This window comes from Coregonus clupeaformis, chromosome 1, assembly GCF_020615455.1.
Source record: "Coregonus clupeaformis isolate EN_2021a chromosome 1, ASM2061545v1, whole genome shotgun sequence".
NCBI lineage: Eukaryota > Metazoa > Chordata > Actinopteri > Salmoniformes > Salmonidae > Coregonus > Coregonus clupeaformis.
The window spans coordinates 11,882,572-11,904,721 of record NC_059192.1 but is presented as its reverse complement, the minus strand read 5'-3'; the positions used below and the strand labels follow the sequence as shown (position 1 = coordinate 11,904,721).

General features: G+C 44.0%; 1 protein-coding gene across 2 annotated transcripts; it reads left to right on the top strand.

The window, feature by feature from the left end:
* Positions 1–1,450: 1,450 nt before the first annotated feature.
* LOC121584200 (regulator of G-protein signaling 9) lies at positions 1,451–16,965 on the top strand. 2 transcript variants are annotated; one of them, XM_045226966.1, is made up of 19 exons: positions 1,451–1,705; positions 3,281–3,377; positions 4,743–4,793; positions 4,937–5,043; positions 5,136–5,187; positions 7,017–7,075; positions 7,818–7,894; positions 8,048–8,129; positions 9,305–9,367; positions 10,006–10,035; positions 10,161–10,222; positions 10,402–10,515; positions 10,654–10,769; positions 11,049–11,136; positions 11,217–11,355; positions 11,511–11,593; positions 11,756–11,879; positions 15,435–15,841; positions 15,932–16,965. In XM_045226966.1, the coding sequence occupies exons 1-19, from the start codon at positions 1,640–1,642 to the stop codon at positions 16,101–16,103; spliced, it is 1,989 nt and encodes a 662-aa protein (XP_045082901.1). In that variant the 5' UTR covers positions 1,451–1,639; the 3' UTR covers positions 16,104–16,965. The 2 variants fall into 2 exon arrangements, with proteins under 2 accessions (XP_045082901.1, XP_045082913.1); XM_045226978.1 differs by lacking the exons at positions 15,435–15,841; positions 15,932–16,965 and having other exon boundaries at positions 1,456–1,705; positions 11,756–13,235.
* The last annotated feature ends 5,185 nt before the right edge of the window (positions 16,966–22,150 follow it).

Genomic DNA, 22,150 nt, shown 5'->3' with positions numbered 1-22,150 from the left:
CTGCTCTTAAACACTAGTAAAACGAAATGCATGCTCTTCAATCGAACGCTGCTGGCACCCGCCCACCCGATTAGAATCACTACTCTCGACGGGTCTGACCTAGAGTATGTGGACAACTACAAATACCTAGGTGTCTAGTTAGACTGTAAACTCTCCTTCCAGACTCACATTAAGAATCTCCAATCCAAAGTTAAATCTAGAATCGACTTCCTATTTCGCAACAAAGCCTCCTTCACTCATGCTGCCAAACATGCCCTCGTAAAACTGACTATCCTACCGATCCTTGACTTCGGCGATGTCATTTACAAAATAGCCTCCAACACTCTACTCAGCAAATTGGATGTAGTCTATCACAGTGCCATCCGTTTTGTCTCCAAAGCCCCATACACTACCCACCACTGTGACCTGTACGCTCTTGTTGGCTGGTCCTCACTACATGTTCGTCAGTCAAACCCACTGGCTCCAGGCCATCTATAAATCACTGCTAGGCAAATCCCCGCCTTATCTTAGCTCATTGGTCACCATAGCAGCACCCACCTGTAGTCTGCGCTCCAGCAGGTATATCTCACTGGTCATTCCCAAAGCCAACACTTCCTTTGGCCGCCATTCCTTCCAGTTCTCTGCTGCCAATGACTGGAACGAATTGCAAAAATCTCTGAAGCTGGAGACTCTTATCTCCCTCACTAACTTTAAGCATCAGTTGTCAGAGCACCTTACCGATCACTGCACCTGTACACAGCCCATCTGAAATTAGCCCACCCAACTACCTCATCCCTATATTGTTATTTATTTTGCTCTTTTGCACCCCAGTATCTCTATTTGCACATAATCTCTTGCACATCTAGCATTCCAGTGTTAATACTAATTGTAATTATTTTGCACTATAGCCTATTTATTGCCTTACCTCCATAACTTGCTACATTTGCACACACTGTATATATATTTTCTGTTGTATTTTTTTTACTTTATGTTTTTTTACCCCATATGTAACTCTTTGTTGTTGTTTTTATCGCACTGCTTTGCTTTATCTTGGCCAGGTCGCAGTTGTAAATGAGAACTTGTTCTCAACTGGCTTACCTGGTTAAATAAAGGTGAAAAAAAAAAAAAAAAAGGCTCTGAGATTTATGATCCAATATCACCACCTAGCGGTCACAGTTGCGTAAACGCAGAGCGTGACCTGTAACTGGTATAACGCAGGCTGTGGGTCGTCACTAGCCTTTATAGCCACAAAGTCATAAACCTCGCACATTTCGACAATTTATCTTCGTAAAATTGTATTTGAAACCTAACCTTGACCCTAACCACACTGTTAACCGTATGCCTAACCCTAACCTTAAATTAAGACAAAAAAGTCTGCCATTGTAGACTTTGTGGCTGTGGAATCTGACTTTGTAGCTATAGAAGCTAGTGGACACCCAGGCAGTGACAGACAGGTAAAATCACTGGCGGTAATATAGAACCGTGCCCTGATTGGCTGATCCGCAATCACTCTCCATCCCTATAGATGCTTGCTGCTGGTCACTGAATTGAAACGCTGCACGCTTATTCCCTCGCAACCAGCATCTTCGCTTTGGCTGGATAAATATTAGGCTACATTCATTCAGTGTTGGTGTTATCATAGGGGAGGAAGGCAAACAACATGACCATCAGAAATGTACGGGATCATGGACAGAGGTTCCGACCGAGGATGGCATGTCTCAAAAAGGTAGGTTAGCCTTATCAGAGATGATGATACTGTTATGCTACACACCGCAGACGCAAACACCTAGGCTGTCTTGCTATATTTAGTTCTTCAAATAAATATCGGCTATTCGTTCTTAATTCACTGGGCACCCACTGGGCAAAAACTGGTTGAATCAACGTTGTTTCAACGTAAGTTCAACCCCCAAAATCAATGTGATGACGTTAATCAACGTGGGAAACTAATTGGATTTGCAAAAAAGTCATCAATGTAGGGGAATTTCGTATTTTTTTTCGCCCAACTTTTACCATAAATCCAATGGCATGGTGACGTTTTTTGTTGATTTCACGTCCAATTCACGTTAGTTGACAACTCAACCAAATGTAAATATAAACTAGACGTTGAACTGGGCAGTAATGTTTTTCTGTTATTATTCTATCAATGTCTGTGAACCCAATGCACCTAGGCCTATATGATGAAAATACATACACATATATTTTCACAACATGCGATTTTCTCTTACAATAGCCAATTTGAAACTCAGTTATCAGAAAACATAATTCCCTATATTTACACAACCAGCTAAATAAGACCTGCCATGTATAGTTGTTTCACAGGTGTTAAGAAGACTGCAAGATATCTAAAGCTACGCAGTAAAATGAGAGCGAGACCATCTATTCTCAGTGTTAAAATACATTACTTTGGTGAACAGCCTTTCATTTACTGGTGTCTTTATTTTGGCTTTGATTGACACGGTGTTCTCTTTAGCACTGTATCGCTACTCATTGATGCGGATCAGCATTAGTCTGATCAGTATTAACAGCACCACCATCAGCCAGTTAATCCAGACAGTAGCGGTATGAAGAGGACAGATCCTAGTGCTTTTCCAGCGGGGACTGTCTGTGCTTGTTGTACCTGCTTCTGTTACCAACAGGGTACAAAAACTGGGTTCTCGATGTAACTCAAGACTGTGAAGCCTCAACCTATTTACAAGCTCTGTTTGGCCCAGAGACAGTTATTGTCTGGAGGGTGCTGAGAGTCCACTGTGGTCGGCTGAGCCTAGCTGTATGGTGTAACTGTCACATGACATCAAAGCCTCAGACAGACACCAATCTGGCAGAAAGCCCCTTCATATCAGTCAGAGACAGGCCAGGGCAGGCTTGTTCAAAACAAGACTGGGATATAGCTCTACACTGCAAGACTGACTGAGACACACTGGCAGGTGGGGTTCAAAACAGGCAGACAGACAGACAGAACAGTACTAGCTGAAACACACTGGTTCTCCAAACATTAGGAGGAACACAGTCCCTCCTCCACATAGCTTGTTTGTGTTCCCTGTCTCCTTCCTCACTGTCTTCCCAATAACCTGTCTCAGAACCACAATGCATAGACACCCTATTATTTAATAGTACTATTATGTAATTATATGGATGTATGGCTCTGACCTGTCTCGTTGTCATAGTAACCCGTTGACTGCCTGTCCTACTGTCATGGTAACCTATTGTTTTGACAACCCGTTGCCTCTGTGACCTGCCTCTGTAGTGGTGTACGCCGTAGTGATCTGTTGTCTTTACGACCTGTTGTCCTGTTGTCTGCCAGGTGGATGCTGTGATGTTGGAGATGCAGGATCCAAAGACTGGAGTCAAGTCACAACCCCAGAAACTGGTTATCACAACCATACCACACGCTATCACAGGTAAACACACACACAAAGAAGCACACAGAAAAACACACTCAGTGGATTGATAGTGGTTGCCGTATGTTAGGTAACTCCTACAGACCCCAGAGCTTTTTTTTCCCATGTCTTGAGCTCAAGATTCTATCTCCATGACAACCTCTGACTGAGAGGGAGAGAGAGGGGCAACAGAGGGAGGGAGAGAGAGTAGGAGGGAGAGAAGGAAGGATAGAGCGAGAGAAGGATGGAGAGAGAGAGATGGAGGGAGAGAGAGAATAGAGTGTGAAGAAGGGAGAGAGAAGGAAGAAGAGATAGAGATTGATAAAGAACCTATACTCTTGAGTTTTAATGACACCACTTCAGCCTGGTCCATTTAACAGAACAGACTGGAATAGAGTATAACTTCCAGTATCCCTTAGGGAAATTTGGTTAGCAAAATAAAAGCTCTCCTCCCCTCTCAGTCTATATTGACTGTCTCAGCAGTAGTTTCTCTCAGAGGGAGGCCTCTGGCATTTACAGACTCCACATGTAATGTCCTGTGGGCAGAGTCTCTCTACTATCTATTTTTTTCTCTGTCTCTCTCTCTCTCTCTTTCTGTGTCTCTATCGCTCTCTGTCGCTCTAATATCCTCCTCTCCTCCCTCCTCTCCCCCCTCTCTCCCCCCACCCCTCTCTCTCTCCCCCTCTCTCTCCCCCCTCTCTCTCTCCCCCTCTCTCTCTCCCCCTCTCTCTCTCCCCCCACCCCTCTCTCTCTCCCCCCACCCCTCTCTCTCTCCCCACCCCCTCTCTCTCTCCCCCTCCCCTCTCTCCCCCCCTCTCTCTCCCCCACTCTCTCTCTCCCCCCCACTCCTCTCTCTCTCCCCACCCCTCTCTCTCTCTCCCCCCTCCCCTCTCTCCCCCCCTCTCTCTCCCCCACCCCTCTCTCTCCCCCCTCTCTCTCTCCCCCCACCCCTCTCTCTCTCCCCCCACCCCTCTCTCTCTCCCCCCACCCCTCTCTCCCCCCCTCTCTCTCTCCCCCCCTCTCTCTCTCCCCCACCCCCTCTCTCTCTCCCCCACCCCTCTCTCTCTCCCCCCTCTCTCCCCCCCTCTCTCCCCCCACCCCTCTCTCCCCCCCTCTCTCTCTCCCCCACCCCTCTCTCCCCCCTCTCTCTCTCTCTCCCCACCCCTCTCTCTCTCTCCCCCCACCCCCTCTCTCCCCCCCTCTCTCTCCCCCCACCCCTCTCTCCCCCCCTCTCTCTCTCCCCCCACCCCTCTCCCCCCCTCTCCTCTACTCTCCACACCCTCTTTATATTACAGAGTAAATTCAATGAAAGAGTGTCCATCTGATGTCATACATGTGATGTCATATCTCTATAATAGCTGTGATGTTTGTTGTAACCTTCTCCAGGTGAGGACGTCGTGGCATGGCTAGCCAACCGTTACGCTATAGAGGCAGAAGGTAAGAGTGCTTTCTTCTCAGACATACACAGAACGTTCTTGTATTACGGTTCTCTTTCTCTTTCATATTCTCCCTCTCCACCCCTCTCTCTCGCTCCTTCTCTCCCTCTCCCCCCCCCCCTCTCTCTTTCTCTGTCTGTGTAGAGGCGTGGGCTCTGGGCACCATGTTGGTGGCGTTTGGGTACATCTACCCCCTCCAGGATCATAAACGACTAGTCATTAAACCAGACACAACCCTCTACCGCTTTCAGGTAACCATGACAACACTTTATAAACCTTAACCTTAACCAACCCCATACGCCTAACTCTATGCCAAACCTCTGTGCTTTTTGTCTTCTCTCAGACACCATACTTTTGGCCGGCCCAGCAGTGGCCTGTAGAGGACACAGACTATGGTGAGATACACACAACGAGACAAACACAGTTAAAGGTGCACCATGCAGAAATCTCTCCGCAATTTCCTGGTTGCTAAAATTCTAATACTTTGCCTAATTTCAGTTTATGTGACAAAAAAAGCAAGTATAGTGTAGAGAATCATTGTACCATCTAAACCGCTGTGAAACATATTTTCCATGAACAAAAAGATTGCATTTTCTGCTTTTTGAAGCTGGTGTACAAAACCGAAAGTAAAAGACGCAAAAACTAAAGTATAAAGTATAGAAATAGCGCACATAGAACAGTCCAAACACACCAAGACAGTCGTGAAGAGGGCACGACAAAGCTTATTCCCCATCAGGAGACTGAAAAGATTTGGCATGGGTCTTCAGATACTCAAAAAGTTCTACAGCTGCACCATCGAGAGCATCCTGACTGGTTGCATCACTGCCTGGTATGGCAACTGTTCGGCCTCCAACCGCAAGGCACCACAGAGGGTAGTGCGTACGGCCCAGTACATCACTGGGGCCAAGCTTCCTGCCATCCAGGACCTCTATACCAGGCGGTGTCAGGGGAAGGCCCTAACAATTGTCAAAGACTCCTGCCACCCTAGTCATAGACTGTTCTCTCTGCTACCGCACGGCAAGCGGTACCGGAGCGCCAAGTCTAGGTCCAAAAGGCTTCTTAACAGCTTCTACCCCCAAGCCATAAGACTCCTGAACAGCTTAATCATGGCTACCCGGACTATTTGCATTGTCCCCCCCACCCCACCCCCTCTTTTACGCTGCTGCTACTCAGTTTATTATCTATGCATAGTCACTTTAACTCTACCCACATGTACATATTACCTCAATTACCTCGACTAACCGGTGCCCCCGCACATTGACTCTGTACCGGTACCCGCTGTATATAGCCTCCCTACTGTTATTTTATTTTACTGCTGCTCTTTAATTATTTTTATTTTTAATTTTTTACTCATCAATTTTTTACTCAACACTTATTTTTCTTAAAACTGCATTGTTGGTTAAGGGCTTGTAAGTAAGCATTTCACTGTAAGGTCTACACCTGTTGTATTCGGGGGGCATGTGGCAAATACAATTTGATTTGATTTGATCTACAGCTTCTTAGACTTGCTTTCAATGAGAATGACAGATCTATAACTAATATTTCTATGTGAATTTGGTCGGGTCGGCCAAAAAGTTACATATTGCAGCTTTAAAGCTTTCTTTATTGTTAGGTCACACATTGTGGACATATTAGTGTGTTGCTCCTCCATCACTCGGTCGCGTCGTTGCCATTTTTATCAATGTTCTACAGCCATATTGATGCTCAAAAGTAGAACAGGGGCTAATGACTCTAAACTAGGGCTAATGACTGTTTAGTCCAAATTACACTAGAGGAGCTTGGGAATACGATGACGTAGGTACATATTTAGTAGGAAACAACTCTGCCATCATCATGTTGTCAAATTTACTTTAGACAGATGGCAATGTTGTCATTAGCTAGCAAAGTTAATCAAAAATAGCTAGCAGTGCTAACGTTAGCTAGCTAAAATCAATCTAACTAACGTTATACTGCAACTAAAGTCAATCTGGCGACATGACAATTATGACAAAAGGTTTTCCTAATAATTATTTGCCTTCTTTAGAAATATCATCGTGTTTTCAAGCCACAGTACTGCACTTTAGACTAAATCTTTATCAGCGCCCAGTGAGGATGCATTGAGTAGAATGCTCAGTTGGGCATCAGTCCTAAAACGAAAGTTCAAAACAATATTGTGACGCAACGTGCAACCCATGAATACGTTTTAAGTAAAAAAACTACTAATAAAATCATGTTTATTTTTCAGCAATCTACCTGGCCAAGAGAAACATCCGCAAGAAAGGAGTACTGGAGATGCATGAACAGGTGAGAGACATTCAAACACACATGCAGGCACACATCTGTCTAATCAGTGAACGTGGTAACGCACACATCTGTCTAATCAGTGAACGTGGTAACGCACACATCTGTCTAATCAGTGAACGTGGTAACACACACATCTGTCTAATCAGTGAACGTGGTAACGCACACATCTGTCTAATCAGTGAACGTGGTAACGCACACATCTGTCTAATCAGTGAACGTGGTAACACACATCTGTCTAATCAGTGAACGTGGTAACACACACATCTGTCTAATCAAGTGAACGTGGTAACGCACACATCTGTCTAATCAGTGAACGTGGTAACGCACACATCTGTCTAATCAGTGAACGTGGTAACACACACATCTGTCTAATCAGTGAACGTGGTAACGCACACATCTGTCTAATCAGTGAACGTGGTAACGCACACATCTGTCTAATCAGTGAACGTGGTAACACACACATCTGTCTAATCAGTGAACGTGGTAACACACACATCTGTCTAATCAGTGAACGTGGTAACACACACATCTGTCTAATCAGTGAACGTGGTAACACACACCTGTCTAATCAGTGAACGTGGTAACACACACACCTGTCTAATCAGTGAACGTGGTAACGCACACATCTGTCTAATCAGTGAACGTGGTAACGCACACATCTGTCTAATCAGTGAACGTGGTAACACACACATCCGTCTAATCAGTGAACGTGGTAACACACACATCTGTCTTTCCTCTTCAGGAGCAGTATAACAGCCTTCACAAGTGGATGAACCATAAATGGGACTTCATTGTGATGCAGGCTAAAGAACAGTACAGGTTTGTCTGGCAGAAACAGACTACACTAACATCCAGTCACCCACAGACTGTTTACATGGGAATTGTTTATCAGGCCTCTAACTCACAGCTGTGCGAGTTAACTAACAGCTGTATGGCACGTGTGTGTGTGTGTGTGTGTGTGTGTTTGTGCAGGGCGGGGAAGGAGAGAAAGAAGCCGGATCGTGCGGTGTTTGACTGTCAGGAGAGAGCCTACTGGGTTGTACACAGACCTCCGGTGAGACACACACGCACACACGCACACACACACATGCACACACACACTGCATCAAACTTGTTTTCTTCTGTATGGTGAATATACCTACATCAGTGGTCACCAACCGGTCAATCGCGATCGACTGGACGATCTCCAAAGCATCCCTAGTCGATCACCAAACATTTCTGTAAAAAACCCAACGATAAAGCCCCTAAATTTCGTTATGCGCTGTTGGCGGTACGTGCACTTGATTCAGCAGCCCTAGCGCATGTATCTGAAGGTAGAACTCTGCCGACTCCCTCCCTCCCCTCACACTGACCATCAGATGCAGGCCATCAGTCCAGTAAAAAAAAAAAAATACAACAAATGATCTATTGGTTGAATGCATTCAGTTATGCAAATGACTAAGTTTCCCTTTTCTCCTTTCATATAGCTAAAAGTTTGAAATATAATTTCTAAATGGTCTGAGAAGATCATTGGCAGTGCAATTCAAGCAAAGCCAGTATGCAGTGATAATGTATTGGGCCTATAGCCTACTGAACAAACCTAATTGTTATAAAACTGTTTTAAATTGGTTAATGTTGCATAGGCTTACATTTTTTGAAGTCATGTTTTTTATTTTTTTATCGGAGCGGTTATATTTCAGTCCTCTGTGATGTATATAAAGTGTAATATTGGGATGCAAACTCAAAATTGAATACATTTCAATTATATATCTGACATGGTGCAGCTGTCTTCTTTTCTTTAAGCCCATAACCATGTGTGTGAGGTGTATATATTTGTATCAAAGCAGATTTCTTTAAGACTACCAAGAAACACTCTGTGTGACCCTGATTTAGCCCACTGCAGTAAAAGGTTAATCCTGTCTTCAAACTAAACGTATCAGGCAGTAAAGATGATCAGCTCTGTTATCAGACACTATTCTGCTGACAGGTGAATATATCGCTGGGTGAGATGATGTGTGTCTCTGCAGGTAGGAGCTTTGGCCTTTACCTCTGTCTAGACAGACAGGCTGCTAATGAGGAATCATGGGTAGAGAATGAAGCATGCTGGGTATTCTCATTGGGGGCGTAGGGGTAGGGGGCCTAGCTAATTTCTCAGTCTTATACCAATCAACAAAACAACACAACATGCTATCAAATCATATTATCATACCGTGCAAATTACCATTTTTTTGTCTGTCTGTCTGTCTGTAGCCAGGGACCGTCAGTGCAATGGATTACGGACTGGAACGCATGGTAGACCCCAATGCAGAGGAGGTAACAGGTCAGTCCCACGTGTGTGTGTGTGTGTGTGTGTGTGTGTGTGCGCGCGCAGATTAGCTTAGCTTGCTTATGCTGAGGGTGTATTGTAGCTACAGTTTCGGGTCATTGTCTGTGACCTAGCAAGGCTCTATTCAAGCTGCTTATATTTGATAAGAGGATTTAAACTGTGGTAATCTTACATTAGATAGAGGTACACACCCTTCTACCTGCCCCCACATTACACCTGGACTCTCTGTCAACCAATCACATCACACCTGTCCACTCTGTTAGCCAATCCAGTCTCAGACTTCAACTGAAGATATTGCAGATTGCACCTTTCATTTGATTTCTATTTGAATGAATTGACAGGATATTTCTCTTCTCTTTTCTCTCTGCAGGTTCTCTTGTCTTTTACTGTTTCGACTTTGAAGAGTACTTTCGCCTGCACACACACACTTACACAAACACGCAGACACACACACACACACACACACAAACATACACACACACATGCACAAACACACACACACACACAAACAAACGATTTAAGTGTAGCAATAAATACTACATTATTACTTTATGTCTGACAAACAAAGTTGACTGTAGCTGGCCATTCTGCTTTGATATAACCAAATCATTGTTTTATTTTCCAGAAAGCAACTTCAGACTTCTTCAGAAGAATTGTTAGTAACAACATTTAATATCCTAACATAATTAGCATATGAAATGTATCCCACTTTACATATGACCAGCTCCTCCTTTCTTTTGTCTGTGTTGATGACCACTTCCTTTTTCCTGTTTCCTGTAGATGATTTTTACCCAGCAGTCCATCATGAGGCCGAGGGTCAAGTCGTCTGTGTCTATCGGAGCGTACGTCACTCTAGTTTACATTTCATCACGTCTGACACACCCAGGGTTAAAAGCTGAACTCATTTACTAGGGCACCGTGTCGTAATAAATGGTCAAAACATCTGTATCACTAGGTGCTAAAAAGCATCATTCTCCAACGTAGTTGTTGTTGTTGTTTGTGTTCTCTCTTACTTCTCCAGTCTGGTGAAATACTCCGTCACCTGTAGTAAGCACGACCCTTTCCTAGCCCCCTGTCTCCCTAGCAACCCCTGGGTCACTGATGATGTCACCTACTGGTTGCTCAACATGGCCAAGTAAGTCTGATCCCCAACTGTTCAGCTTACTATTCTTGTCCTACCAGTTGTTGTAGAATGTATTATTTTAACTTCTACACTATCAATACGTGGACATTCATTTGTGTGTGTGTGTGTGTGTGTGTGTATGTCTGTCAGTGTGGAAATTCCTACTAAGATGCGTGTGGAGAGGTGGACCTTCAGTTTCGGGGAGCTGCTCTCTGATCCTCGAGGCAGAGATGACTTCAGACTCTTCCTCAAGAAGGAGTTCAGCGGTACGTTGGATTACGTTATAACAACATTGGGAAAACATTACAACAATGGTATTATGTCTTGGTCCAGGTCTCTCTTGAAAAATAGATTTTTATCTCAACGAGACTAACCTGGTTAAATAAATGTTAAATAAACAAATAATAGATGATTCTAGGCAGTCACATACCAGTCCCTTTTACACCCAACAGTCTGGCTCTTCTTAAGGTGCATTTACTTGTTCTATTTGGGGTTCATATTATAAAAGTAAAGTTTGATTGGTTGACTGATTGATTGATTGACAGGTGAGAACCTGGCGTTCTGGGAGGCGTGTGAGGATCTGAAGTGGGGAACGGCCGCTACCATGAACGACAAGGCCCAGCAGGTCTACAAGTAAGACACACTCACTCACGCACTCACGTACATACACACACACACACACACACACACACACTAACCATGTCTCTGGTCAGGACTTTCTTGGCGCGTGGCGCCCCCCGGTGGATCAACATTGACGGGAAGACCATGGAAGTGACGGTTAAAGGGCTGAAACACCCTCACAGATACGTACTGGACGCAGCTCAGACACACATCTTCATGCTGATGAAGAAGGTCAGTTTCACCGCATTAAGACTACTGGCCCTCTGGCTGCTGTAACTGGAGAAATCAAACACAAAATGGCTGCCATGATGTAACATTCCTGACTAACTTATTTTGGAGTAAAACTTTCAATACACGTACAGGAGGTATCTAAGTGTGTGTTGTAGGACTCTTATGGGCGGTACCTGAAGTCTCCAGTGTTTAAGGACACTCAGAAGAGGGCCATCGGTCCTGATCAACACATGTTCAGGTCAGTGCTGTGTGTCAGTACAGTGGAGCATATTGTCTACTGTCATTATTATTATTATTATTATTATTATTATTATTATTATTATTATTATTATACCTGTCTTCCTCAACGTAGAGCTAGAAAGAGGGTGTAATTGTAAAGACATTATCCTCCCTTCTCCAGTGTGTCCCAGTTGGAGGCCAACGCGAGGAAGCGTCGTCCCAGCATCAGTCCCATCGTCGTCCGCCAGCAGGAGAAGGAGGAGAGAGCCAGGATGGCCACCAGTGGACCTGTGGACATCACACAGGTCATGAGCAAACTCAGCAACAAGGGCAAGGAGGTGCCCCCACCCAAAAAATAGACCACAGACATACTCGCATGCATTGACATAAATACACACACTTCTAGAAGCACAACCACACACACACACACACACACATAGGCTACACACCCGGTGAAAACTAAGCAAAGTTGTTGCTACCTTTTAAATATAGTTTAGAGGACAGCAGTGCTGACAAATAGTGAAGATTTGAAATTAAATGTGCAATTTTGAATTTCTATGAACTGTAAACTAGAAGAACAGTAATGTCTGACTGTCTAACTGTCAGTCTAACTTTCAGTCTAACACAGTACTACCACAGACCGTTAAATGTAAAGTTATTAAGTGTTTTCTGTTCACATTATTCTAGAAAATCATAGTAAACGTCATAGTTGATAGTGTTTTAGTTTTGATGGTATGTTCACCTGTGTCTCACCGGTATCTGTGTCTCTCACCTGTCTTTCAATGTCATCAGCTTCATGTTCCACCCATAGGGACATTTATGTGTCGTTCCACCAATAGAGTGCCTTTTATGTCCCTCAGACATTTATGTGTGTACATAAACCATGTTAAACTATGCCAATAGCAATGTTTTCTCATTAAAATAAATGGTGTTTTCACTGAAAATCCCAATTTTGGCATGTCCCAGGTCATGTTTGTCCAACTTCTAGGAAGATTTTAACCCACTTAACCCCAAGATCTTCCCGACGTTTTCACCATCAGTCCTAGTTCTTTTGTTTCTTTGGGAAATATCTTATTTAATGTGATTAGTGATTAATTTACCTTTTTGAAGGGTTTATTTCCAAAACGCTATATCCACAAATGTTTCACATGTTGTGGTTTTTTTCATCAGAAATGGTTGCTTATGGGAGCCTTCGTGTGTGTACAATATTACTGTTATAACATGTTTAATTAATAGATTTTAGATGCGAAACAAAATAAATGTTTTGCCATACGCTATATATCCATTATTTAGCTGGAATGGAATGTTCGTATCCTGTATTTGACTGTGATAGGTGGTTCTCACCTAGTTATCTTAAGATAAATGGACTAACTGTCAATCGCTCTGAATGTCAAATGTAAATGTTTTACATACAGATCTCATATTACTGCATTGAATAATTTGTAAATGTACAAAAAAAAGAGTCACAAATGTATCATTTGTACAGTTATTTATAATTTTTTTTTGTTATTTATAACATTTGACTGTGTCAAACCTAGCAGTACTACTTATTTTTCTGAGGGTGAGGCGGATGTATAGCGTTTAGCAAAAACATGATTATTTATTTCTCTGAAATGAAACCATCAAGTGATAGATTTTAAACAAATACATGTCTGTCATTGAACAACACCATGCCATGATTAGATAGTGGAAAAAACACACCAATCTCTTTCATAAGTTCTTTAAACAATAAAAGCTAATTTACCAACATTTCTGTTATGGATATATATAGCGTTTTGGAAATAAACTCTTAATTTGTCCCTCAGGTTTAACCCTGTAACGTGAACTCAACTCTTGTGTTAATATGTTAAAACTATTCTTTTTTTTAAAGAAACATTTAACATCTAATAGTCAAATCATAGTGTAAAAGCAGGTGAGCTGGCTCTGCTCTTTCTGGCCATTGTCTGGTGTTTTGTGGTGGAAAAATGAGAACATCGAGCATAACATGTCAACCCTGTTACCCATAGATACCCTTTGTCATGTAGTGTATGTGGACACCTCGTCGAACATCTTATTGCTGCTATAACAGCCTCCACTCGGTAAGGCTTTCCACTAGATGTTGGAACATTGCTGCGGGGACTTGCTTCCATTCAGCCACAAGAGCATTAGTGAGGTCGGGCACTGATGTTGGGCGATTAGGCCTGGCTCGCAGTTGGCGTTCCAATTCATCCCAAAGATGTTCGATGGGGTTGAGATCAGGGCTCAGTGCAGGCCAGTCAAGTTCTTCCACACCGATCTCGACAAACCATTTCTGTATGGACCTCGCTTTGTGCACGGGGGCATTGTCATGCTGAAACAGGAAAGGGCCTTCCCCAAACTGTTGCCACAAAGTTGGAAGCACATAATCGTCTAGAATGTCATTGTATGCTGTAGCGTTAAGATTTCCCTTCACTGGAACTAAGGGGCCTAGCCCGAACCATGAAAAACAGCCCCAGACCATTATTCCTCCTCCACCAAACTTTACAGTTGGCACTATGCATTCGGGCAGGTAGCGTTCTCCTGGCATCCTTCAAACCCAGATTCGTCCGTTGGACTGCCAGATGGTGAAGCGTGATTCATCACTCCACAGAACGCTTTTCCACTGCTCCAGAGTCCAATGGCGGTGAGCTTTAAACCACTCCAGCCGATGCTTGGCATTGCTCATGGTGATCTTAGGCTTGTGTGCGGCTGCTCGACCATGGAAACCCATTTCATGAAGCTCCTGACGAATAGTTATTGTGCAGATGTTGCTTCCAGAGGCAGTTTAGAACTCGGTAGTGAGTGTTGCAACCGAGGACAGACGATTTTTACGTGCTTCAGCACTTGGAGGTCCCGTTCTGTGAGCTTGTGTGGCCTTCCACTTCGCGGCTGAGCCGTTGTTGCTCCTAGACGTTTCCACTTCACAATAACAGCACTTACAGTTGACCAGGGCAGCTCTAGCAGGGCAGAAATTTGACGAACTGACTTGTTGGAAAGGTGGCATTCTATGACGGTGTCACGTTGAAAGTCACTGAGCTCTTCAGTAAGGCCATTCTACTGCCAATGTTTGTCTTTGGAGATTGCATGGCTGTGTGCTCGATTTTATACACCTGTCAGCAACGGGTGTGGCTGAAATAGCCAAATCCACGAATTTGAAGGGGTGTCCACATACTTTTGTATATATGGCGTAGATAGGCTAGAAATGCTTTAACAAGTTTAAATTTTTTTGTGAAGCTTGCATTCAATTGTTCCTCCCTGTTGCACACAGCGAGCGTCCATTCCCCCTGTAACAATGGGAGTTATGGCTGATTTAAGATGAAATCGTCAACCATGTTACAGTCAACCCTGTCAATGGTCACTTTTATAGTAATGTTTCTTAGTCTGACCTCTTGAGATGTAACATGTTTATTACGAAGTTGAACGTGTGCTATTAACGATAGAATGTTCAAATTTGGTGGAATAAAAATGAAGAAAGAAAGCCTTTACCCTAAAGCCACTCTATTTGTGGAATGACACACATGTTGTATGTCATTACTGTAACCTACATGTGTGCACCATCTATCCAATAAAGCATCTATAACCAGCCATATCGTTCTGTCTTCTCATCTTCACTGTGTCATCTAGTCACTGTGCCCGTCACTGTCCATTGGACCATAATGCCATAACAGAACTCACAGATAACTCAGTCATTCCTGTCATAGTGCCAGACCCAATCCATGCTCCCTTCATCTACAGTATACCAGTGTTCAGCATTTACCCATCATTTTTACCATTCCATCCCTGTGTGCGATATATTAGTATAACCTCTCAGTGACCTTTCCCCCCTGACCCTATATCTGACCTCTGACCTCTAACCCCTACAGCTGTGTCGCTTTACAGCGCCCGTCCCCCACCTCGCGGTCTACTCTGGCCCCCCCTCTTCCTCCCCCGCCTCACCCCCTTGCTCCCTCCGTCTCCCCCACACCCCCGCCTGCCCTTCACCCATCAGCGTAACCATAGACAGCACCCCCGCCTCAGAACGCAGGTGGGAGGAAGGAGGACGAGGTGGGGTGGAGGGGGGAGAGGCGGGCCCTGGAGGCTGGGGGACAGCTGTCTCTTCTCGTTCACGTATGGCTCTCTCATTGGGCCGTCTGTTGAGGCGGGGCTGTACTTCCTCCACGGTATTCGCCAGCCTGTCACCCAAATGTCCCGCCCCCGCCGGGACCAGCAGCCGCGTTCAGCCTATCGGCACGGAACAGCCCAGCCAAGCCCCGCCCAGACGCATTGCCAAGTGAGTGACAGAGAGTAAGCTCACACACCTTAAAGCATCCTCATCCCTTCATTCCCTCCTCATCCCTCTTTCCTCTCCTCCTTCCTCCAGTTTTTTCCAGATCAAGGTGGACATCCCTCCAGAGTGTCGTATCTACCCCATCGACTCCGAGGATGAGGAGGAGAGTGGGGGGGCGTCGAGAAGGGGAGGAGGTGGAGGAGGGCAGGTGAAGGAGATCATCTGTCCCTGGGAGAGTGTAACACCTCATGAGGGGGCCGGGTAACAAACACACACGTGTTCACGCACAAATTCACAACACACACGGAGATGGACACACACGGACACACCTGAATCCTTAACGTAATCCTTAATTTAACCAAACTGATCGTTCTCTAGTACCTATCATTCAATTCATACATCAATGCTCAGCTCTGGACGTTCATAAGTAGCAGAAGCTAGTCAAAGCTAGCTGAACATTGCCCATTGACATCAACACAGCTCCTGATTCTTTGAGTTCACACAACATCTCTTAACAATGTACAATTTATATATCTATTCTAGTGAGTTAAACTCTGTTTAGTTTTCTGATGTTAGGTCTACAGTGTGTCCGCCGTGCTGCTGCTCGGTAGAGTTTTGTGTGTGGCTTCTCTGCTGTTTGATGTAGTGTTGTAGTACTCTAGTCCAGGACTCGGACTTGACTCAGGTCATGACTCGTGACTCGACTCGGACTCGACCAGTGGTGACTCGGACTTGAACTTGACCAGTTGTAACGTTGTTGTCAGACAATCTCTTTCTTTTGCATAATTCAACAAACAGCAAATCTTAGATAACTGTATGGTCTATTTAGCCTTACAAACGTGCAACACTGTAATGAAATTAAGCTTTAAAATGTTTGGTCAGCAACTTTTAGCACTATCAAGTGACTCGGACTCAAGGTTTACTGACTTGCCTACATCACTGCCTGTGTCTTTAAGGGTTAAGTGATGTTTTTCCATAGTGTCTTTCCTAATGGACAGTGCAATGAGTTAACTGCCAGAATGTATTTTACCCTCTACCTTTAATGTGTTTACAGAGACCAGAATGTGAAATGTGAACTGTATTGTATGACTTCTTGTGTATGTGCCTCAATAAATGACTAAACATGACTGTAACAGGGTGAGAAGTGAATTCATCTGTGTGTGTAACCGGGGGCGCAACTTTCACTGGGGACAGGGGGACATGTCCCCCCCACATTCTGAAATAGCATTTTTGTCCCCCCCAGTTTTATCATTGGAATGTGATACAAAACGAGGCAATGGTGTGCTTTAGGACCGTGCGGACGCCTCCGAGAGGTCGGTAGGCTGTTTGGAGTGTTTATCCGCCTACAAAAACAACAACAGTTATGTCCCCCCAACTTCTAAAACCAAAGCTGTGCCCCTGTGTATAACTAGACTGACTGACAATGTATGGCATTATGTACAGTCGTGGTCAAAAGTTTTGAGAATGACACAAATACTAATTTTCACAAAGTCTGCTGCCTCGGTTTTGATTATGGCAATTTGCATATAATCCAGAATGTCATAAAGAGTGATCAGATGAACTGCAATTAATTGCAAAGTCCCTCTTTGCCATGAAAATGAACTTAATCCCAAAAAAACATTTCCACTGCATTTCAGCCCTGCCTCAAAAGGACCAGCTGCCATCATGTCAGTGATTCTCTCGTTAACACAGGTGAGAGTGTTGACGAGGACAAGGCTGGAGATCACTCTGTCATGCTGATTGAGTTAGAATAACAGACTGGAAGCTTAAAAAGGAGGGTGGTGTTTGAAATCATTGTTCTTCCTCTGTTAACCATTGTTACCTGCAAGGAAACACGTGCCGTCATCATTGCTTTGCACAAAAAGGGCTTCACAGACAAGGATATTGCTGCTAGTAAGATTGCACCTAAATCAACCATTATCGGATCATCAAGAACTTCAAGGAGAGAGGTTCAATTGTTGTGAAGAAGGCGTCAGGGTGCCCAAGAAAGTCCAGCAAGCGCCAGGACCGTCTCCTAAAGTTGATTCAGCTGCGGGATCGGGGCACCATCAATGCAGAGCTTGCTCAGGAATGGCAGCAGGCAGGTGTGAGTGCATCTGCACGCACAGTGAGGCGAAGACTTTTGGAGGATGGCCTGGTGTCAAGAAGGGCAGCAAAGAAGCCACTTCTCTCCAGGAAAAACATCAGGGACAGACTGATATTCTGCAAAAGGTACAGGGATTAGACTGCTGAGGACTGGGGTAAAGTCATTTTCTCTGATGAATCCCCTTTCCGATTGTTTGGGGCATCCAGAAAACACCTTGTCCGGAGAAGACAAGGTGAGCGCTACCATCAGTCCTGTGTCATGCCAACAGTAAAGCATCCTGAGAACATTCATGTGTGGGGTTGCTTCTCAGCCAAGGGAGTGGGCTCACTCACAATTTTGCCTAAAAACACAGCCATGAATAAAGAATGGTACCATCACATCCTCCGAGAGCAACTTCTCCCAACCATCCAAGAACAGTTTGGTGACGACCAATGCCTTTTCCAGCATGATGGAGCACCTTGCCATAAGGCAAAAGTGATAACTAAGTGGCTCGGGGAACAAAACATCGACATTTTGGGTCCATGGCCAGGAAACTCCCCAGACCTTAATCCCATTGAGAACTTGTGGTCGATCCTCAAGAGGCGGGTGGACAAGCAAAAATCCACAAATTCGGACAAACTCCAAGCATTGATTATGCAAGAATGGGCTGCCATCAGTCTGGATGTGGCCCAGAAGTTAATTGACAGCATGCCAGGGCGGATTGCAGAGGTCTTGAAAAAGAAGGGTCAACACTGCAAATATTGACTCTTTGCATAAACTTAATGTAATTGTCAATAAAAGCCTTTGACACTTATGAAATTCTTGTAATTATACTTCAGTATACCATAGTAACATCTGACAAAAATATCTCATAACACTGAAGCAGCGAACTTTGTGAAGATCAATACTTCTGTCATTCTCAAAACTTTTGACCACGACTGTACTGTATCTGTCTTCTGTGCATTGGTGATGATGCACAACCTCCACTAGGTGGAGTTCTCTGCATATTTGGGCAGGGATGTAGCTCAGTTGGTAGAGCATGGCGTTTGCAACGTCAGGGTTGTTGGTTCAATTCCCAGTATGAAAAATAAAAAAATAAATGTATGCACTCACTAACTGTAAGTCGCTCTGGATAAGAGCGTCTGCTAAATGACGTAAATGTAAATATTTCATGGCTGAAGACAAGCTAAAGTACTACAGCTGTAATGGTTATGTTTTTTTTTCATAGATATATTTTCACTAATGTACACTGAACAAAAATATAAACACAACATGTCAAGTGTTGTTTCATGAGCTGAAATAAAAGATCCCCGAAATATTCCATACGCACATAAAGCTTATTTCTCTCAAATTTGTTTATAATAATATGCCATTTAGCAGACGCTTTTATCCAAAGCGACTTACAGTCATGCGTGCATACATTTTTGTGTATGGGTGGTCCCGGGGATCGAACCCACTACCTTGGCGTTACAAGCGCCGTGCTCTACCAGCTGAGCTACAGAGGACCACGTTTACATCCCTGTTAGTGAGCATTTCTCCTTTACCAAGATCATCCATCCACCTGACAGGTGTGGCATATCAAGAAGCTGATTAAACAGCATGATCATTACACAAATGTACCTTGTGCTGGGGACAATAAAAGGTCACTCTAAAATGTGCACAGATGTCTCAAGTCTTGTGGGAGTGTGCAATTGGCATGCTGACTGGAGGAATGTCCACCAGAGCTGTTGCCAGAGAATTGAATGTTAATTTCTCTACCATAACCCGGCTCAAACGTCATTTTAGAGAATTTGGCAATACATCCAACTGGCCTCACAACCGCAGACCATGTGTATGGCGTCGTGTGGGCGAGCGATTTGCTGATGTCAACATTGAGAACAGAGTTCACAACGAACACAATTGCATTTTATCATGACGAGATCCGGAGGCCCATTGTTGTGCCATTCATCCGCTGCAATCACCTCATGTTACTGCATGATAATGCACAGCCCCATGTCGCAAGGATCTGTACACAATTCCTGGAAGGAGAAAATGTCCCAGTTCTTCCATGGTCTGCATACTCAACAGACATGTCACCCATTGAGCATGATAGGGATGCTCTGGATCGACGTGTACAACAGCGTGTTCCAGTTCCCGGCAATATCCAGCAAATTCGCACAGCCATTGAAGAGGAGTGGGACAACATTCCACAGGCCACAATCAACAGTCTGATCAACTCTATGCGAAGGAGATGTGTCGCGCTGCATGAGGCAAATGGTGGTCACACCAGATACTGACTGGTTTTCTGATCCACACCCCTACTTAAAAAAAAAAAGAAGGTATCTGTGACCAACAGATGCATATCCGTATTCCCAGTCATGTGAAATCCATAGATTAGGGCCTAATGAATTCATTTAAATTTACTGATTTACTTTTATGAACTGTAACTCAGTAAAATCTTTGAAATTGCTTCATGTCGTGTTTATATTTTTGTTCAGTATATTTGACACAAGTGGCAGCCCATGTGGTGACTTTATCATGTGAAGAATGGTAAAGGTGAACAACTAAACAAATAGCACTATGTCATGACTCTCCCTGGGTGATGATCAAAGGACTCACATCAGATTGGCAAATGGCCGACAACAACCAGACCATCTTACCCACAGAGGGGCTGTGCCGGTCCTGACACCTTAATACTGCCATAAATTAGACATAGGAGAATCTATCTCTGGCCCTCTAGTATGGTGAAAGGAATGTCCTTTGCTTCAGAGACTTCTGCCGCCCAAAAACTTCAACATCCAACAATGAACATTGGGACAATATATTTCAACATCCAAACGTTGGGAATGATAAGAAATGGAAATGGAAAATTCATGTATGTTTTGTAATGTCATAAAAAAATGGTACAAAGGCGTTATAAGGAAAACGTTGTGACTTGAAGAGCTTTTACACTGTGGATATCAGGTGTACATCCTTTACCTTGTGTAGAAAATATCAAGGAGGAAGACAATGTTTTCGTGAAGATAGGAATGTCATTTAGCTTTCTAACAAAATCATAGAAATAAAAATACTTTTGCCTCGTAACTAGCCACGCCCGAGGGAGCTCAGAGAGCGTGTCAGTATGACGGAAACGCCCCTCTTTACCAGAGTGCATAAAAGATTGAGATAGGAATGATCAGATCAGACTAGACGGACCTCAAGCTGCAGATTTTTTCCATATTGGTCCCGACCCTGAAAATCAACAAGAGGTGAAGACGACAAAGTTGCCTCCACTAACAATCAATGTTACGGCTGAGTAGCTGTTCTAACTACTGTATCTAAGAAGGTGAATTAAAGTGGGACCATCCTGTTACTCTCTTCAAGCCATCGTCTACTACACTGCTCTCATCACCCCACAGGGGATCATCGACACGGCTGATCAGCCGTCCTCAGAAGACCACTTCCAGAACAAGTGAAAGTAAACAGACAACTAAGAAGAAGGACATTGTGACCTCTTGTCGACAATCCGAGCCTTACATCTAAAAGGCCATCCGAGAGAGAAGGCCCAATAGAACCCTTCCCACGAAGGCCTGGGTCCAACAGAGATACACCAGAAGACCTCTAACAATTTAATCTAGTAACAATTAAACATAGTAGGTAATTATTCGATAAATAATGGTCATCACATGCTGGTATTCATATTCAGCACCATGAACAGAGGCGATCAGAATCACCAGAACCCATGATTAGAACCACAGGACAGTGGACAGCGCCCGTCAGACACAGCACAGCAAGCAGAAGCACCGTGGAAAATCTCAACATGGAGAAGGACACCTTGAGAGGAACCAGTCTCACACCTTCCCCTGCAACAAACCCTACACCACAGAGAAACCTGTATTCACACCCACAGACAGAGGGGCCTACACTCACACACACTCAAAGACTCTCTACACTCACACACACTCAAAGACTCTCTACACACGCCCTCTCCTCCACAAAGGGAGTTACAACCACCTATCATACAGTCGTTAATTCAGTCAAGAGGACTTGTTCAGGCTAGATGAGATGTTTGTATCTCATCAGAAGATGCATATATTACTGAGTTTACAAAACATTCCATGACATAGACTGCTCTTTCCATGACATACAGTGAGAGAAAAAAGTATTTGATCCCCTGCTGATTTTGTACGTTTGCCCACTGACAAAGAAATGATCAGTCTATAATTTTAATATAGGTTTATTTGAACAGTGAGGGACAGAATAACAACAACAAAATCCAGAAAAACGCA

Bases quoted from the DNA above. Each gene is read 5' to 3' on its own strand.
- LOC121584200 (XM_045226966.1), top strand. From the start codon at position 1,640: ATGACCATCAGAAATGTACGGGATCATGGACAGAGGTTCCGACCGAGG. The intron at 1,706-3,280 runs GTAGGTTAGCCT...GTTGTCTGCCAG, and splicing joins GGATGGCATGTCTCAAAAAG to GTGGATGCTGTGATGTTGGA. The intron at 10,223-10,401 runs GTACGTCACTCT...TTACTTCTCCAG, and splicing joins TCGTCTGTGTCTATCGGAGC to TCTGGTGAAATACTCCGTCA.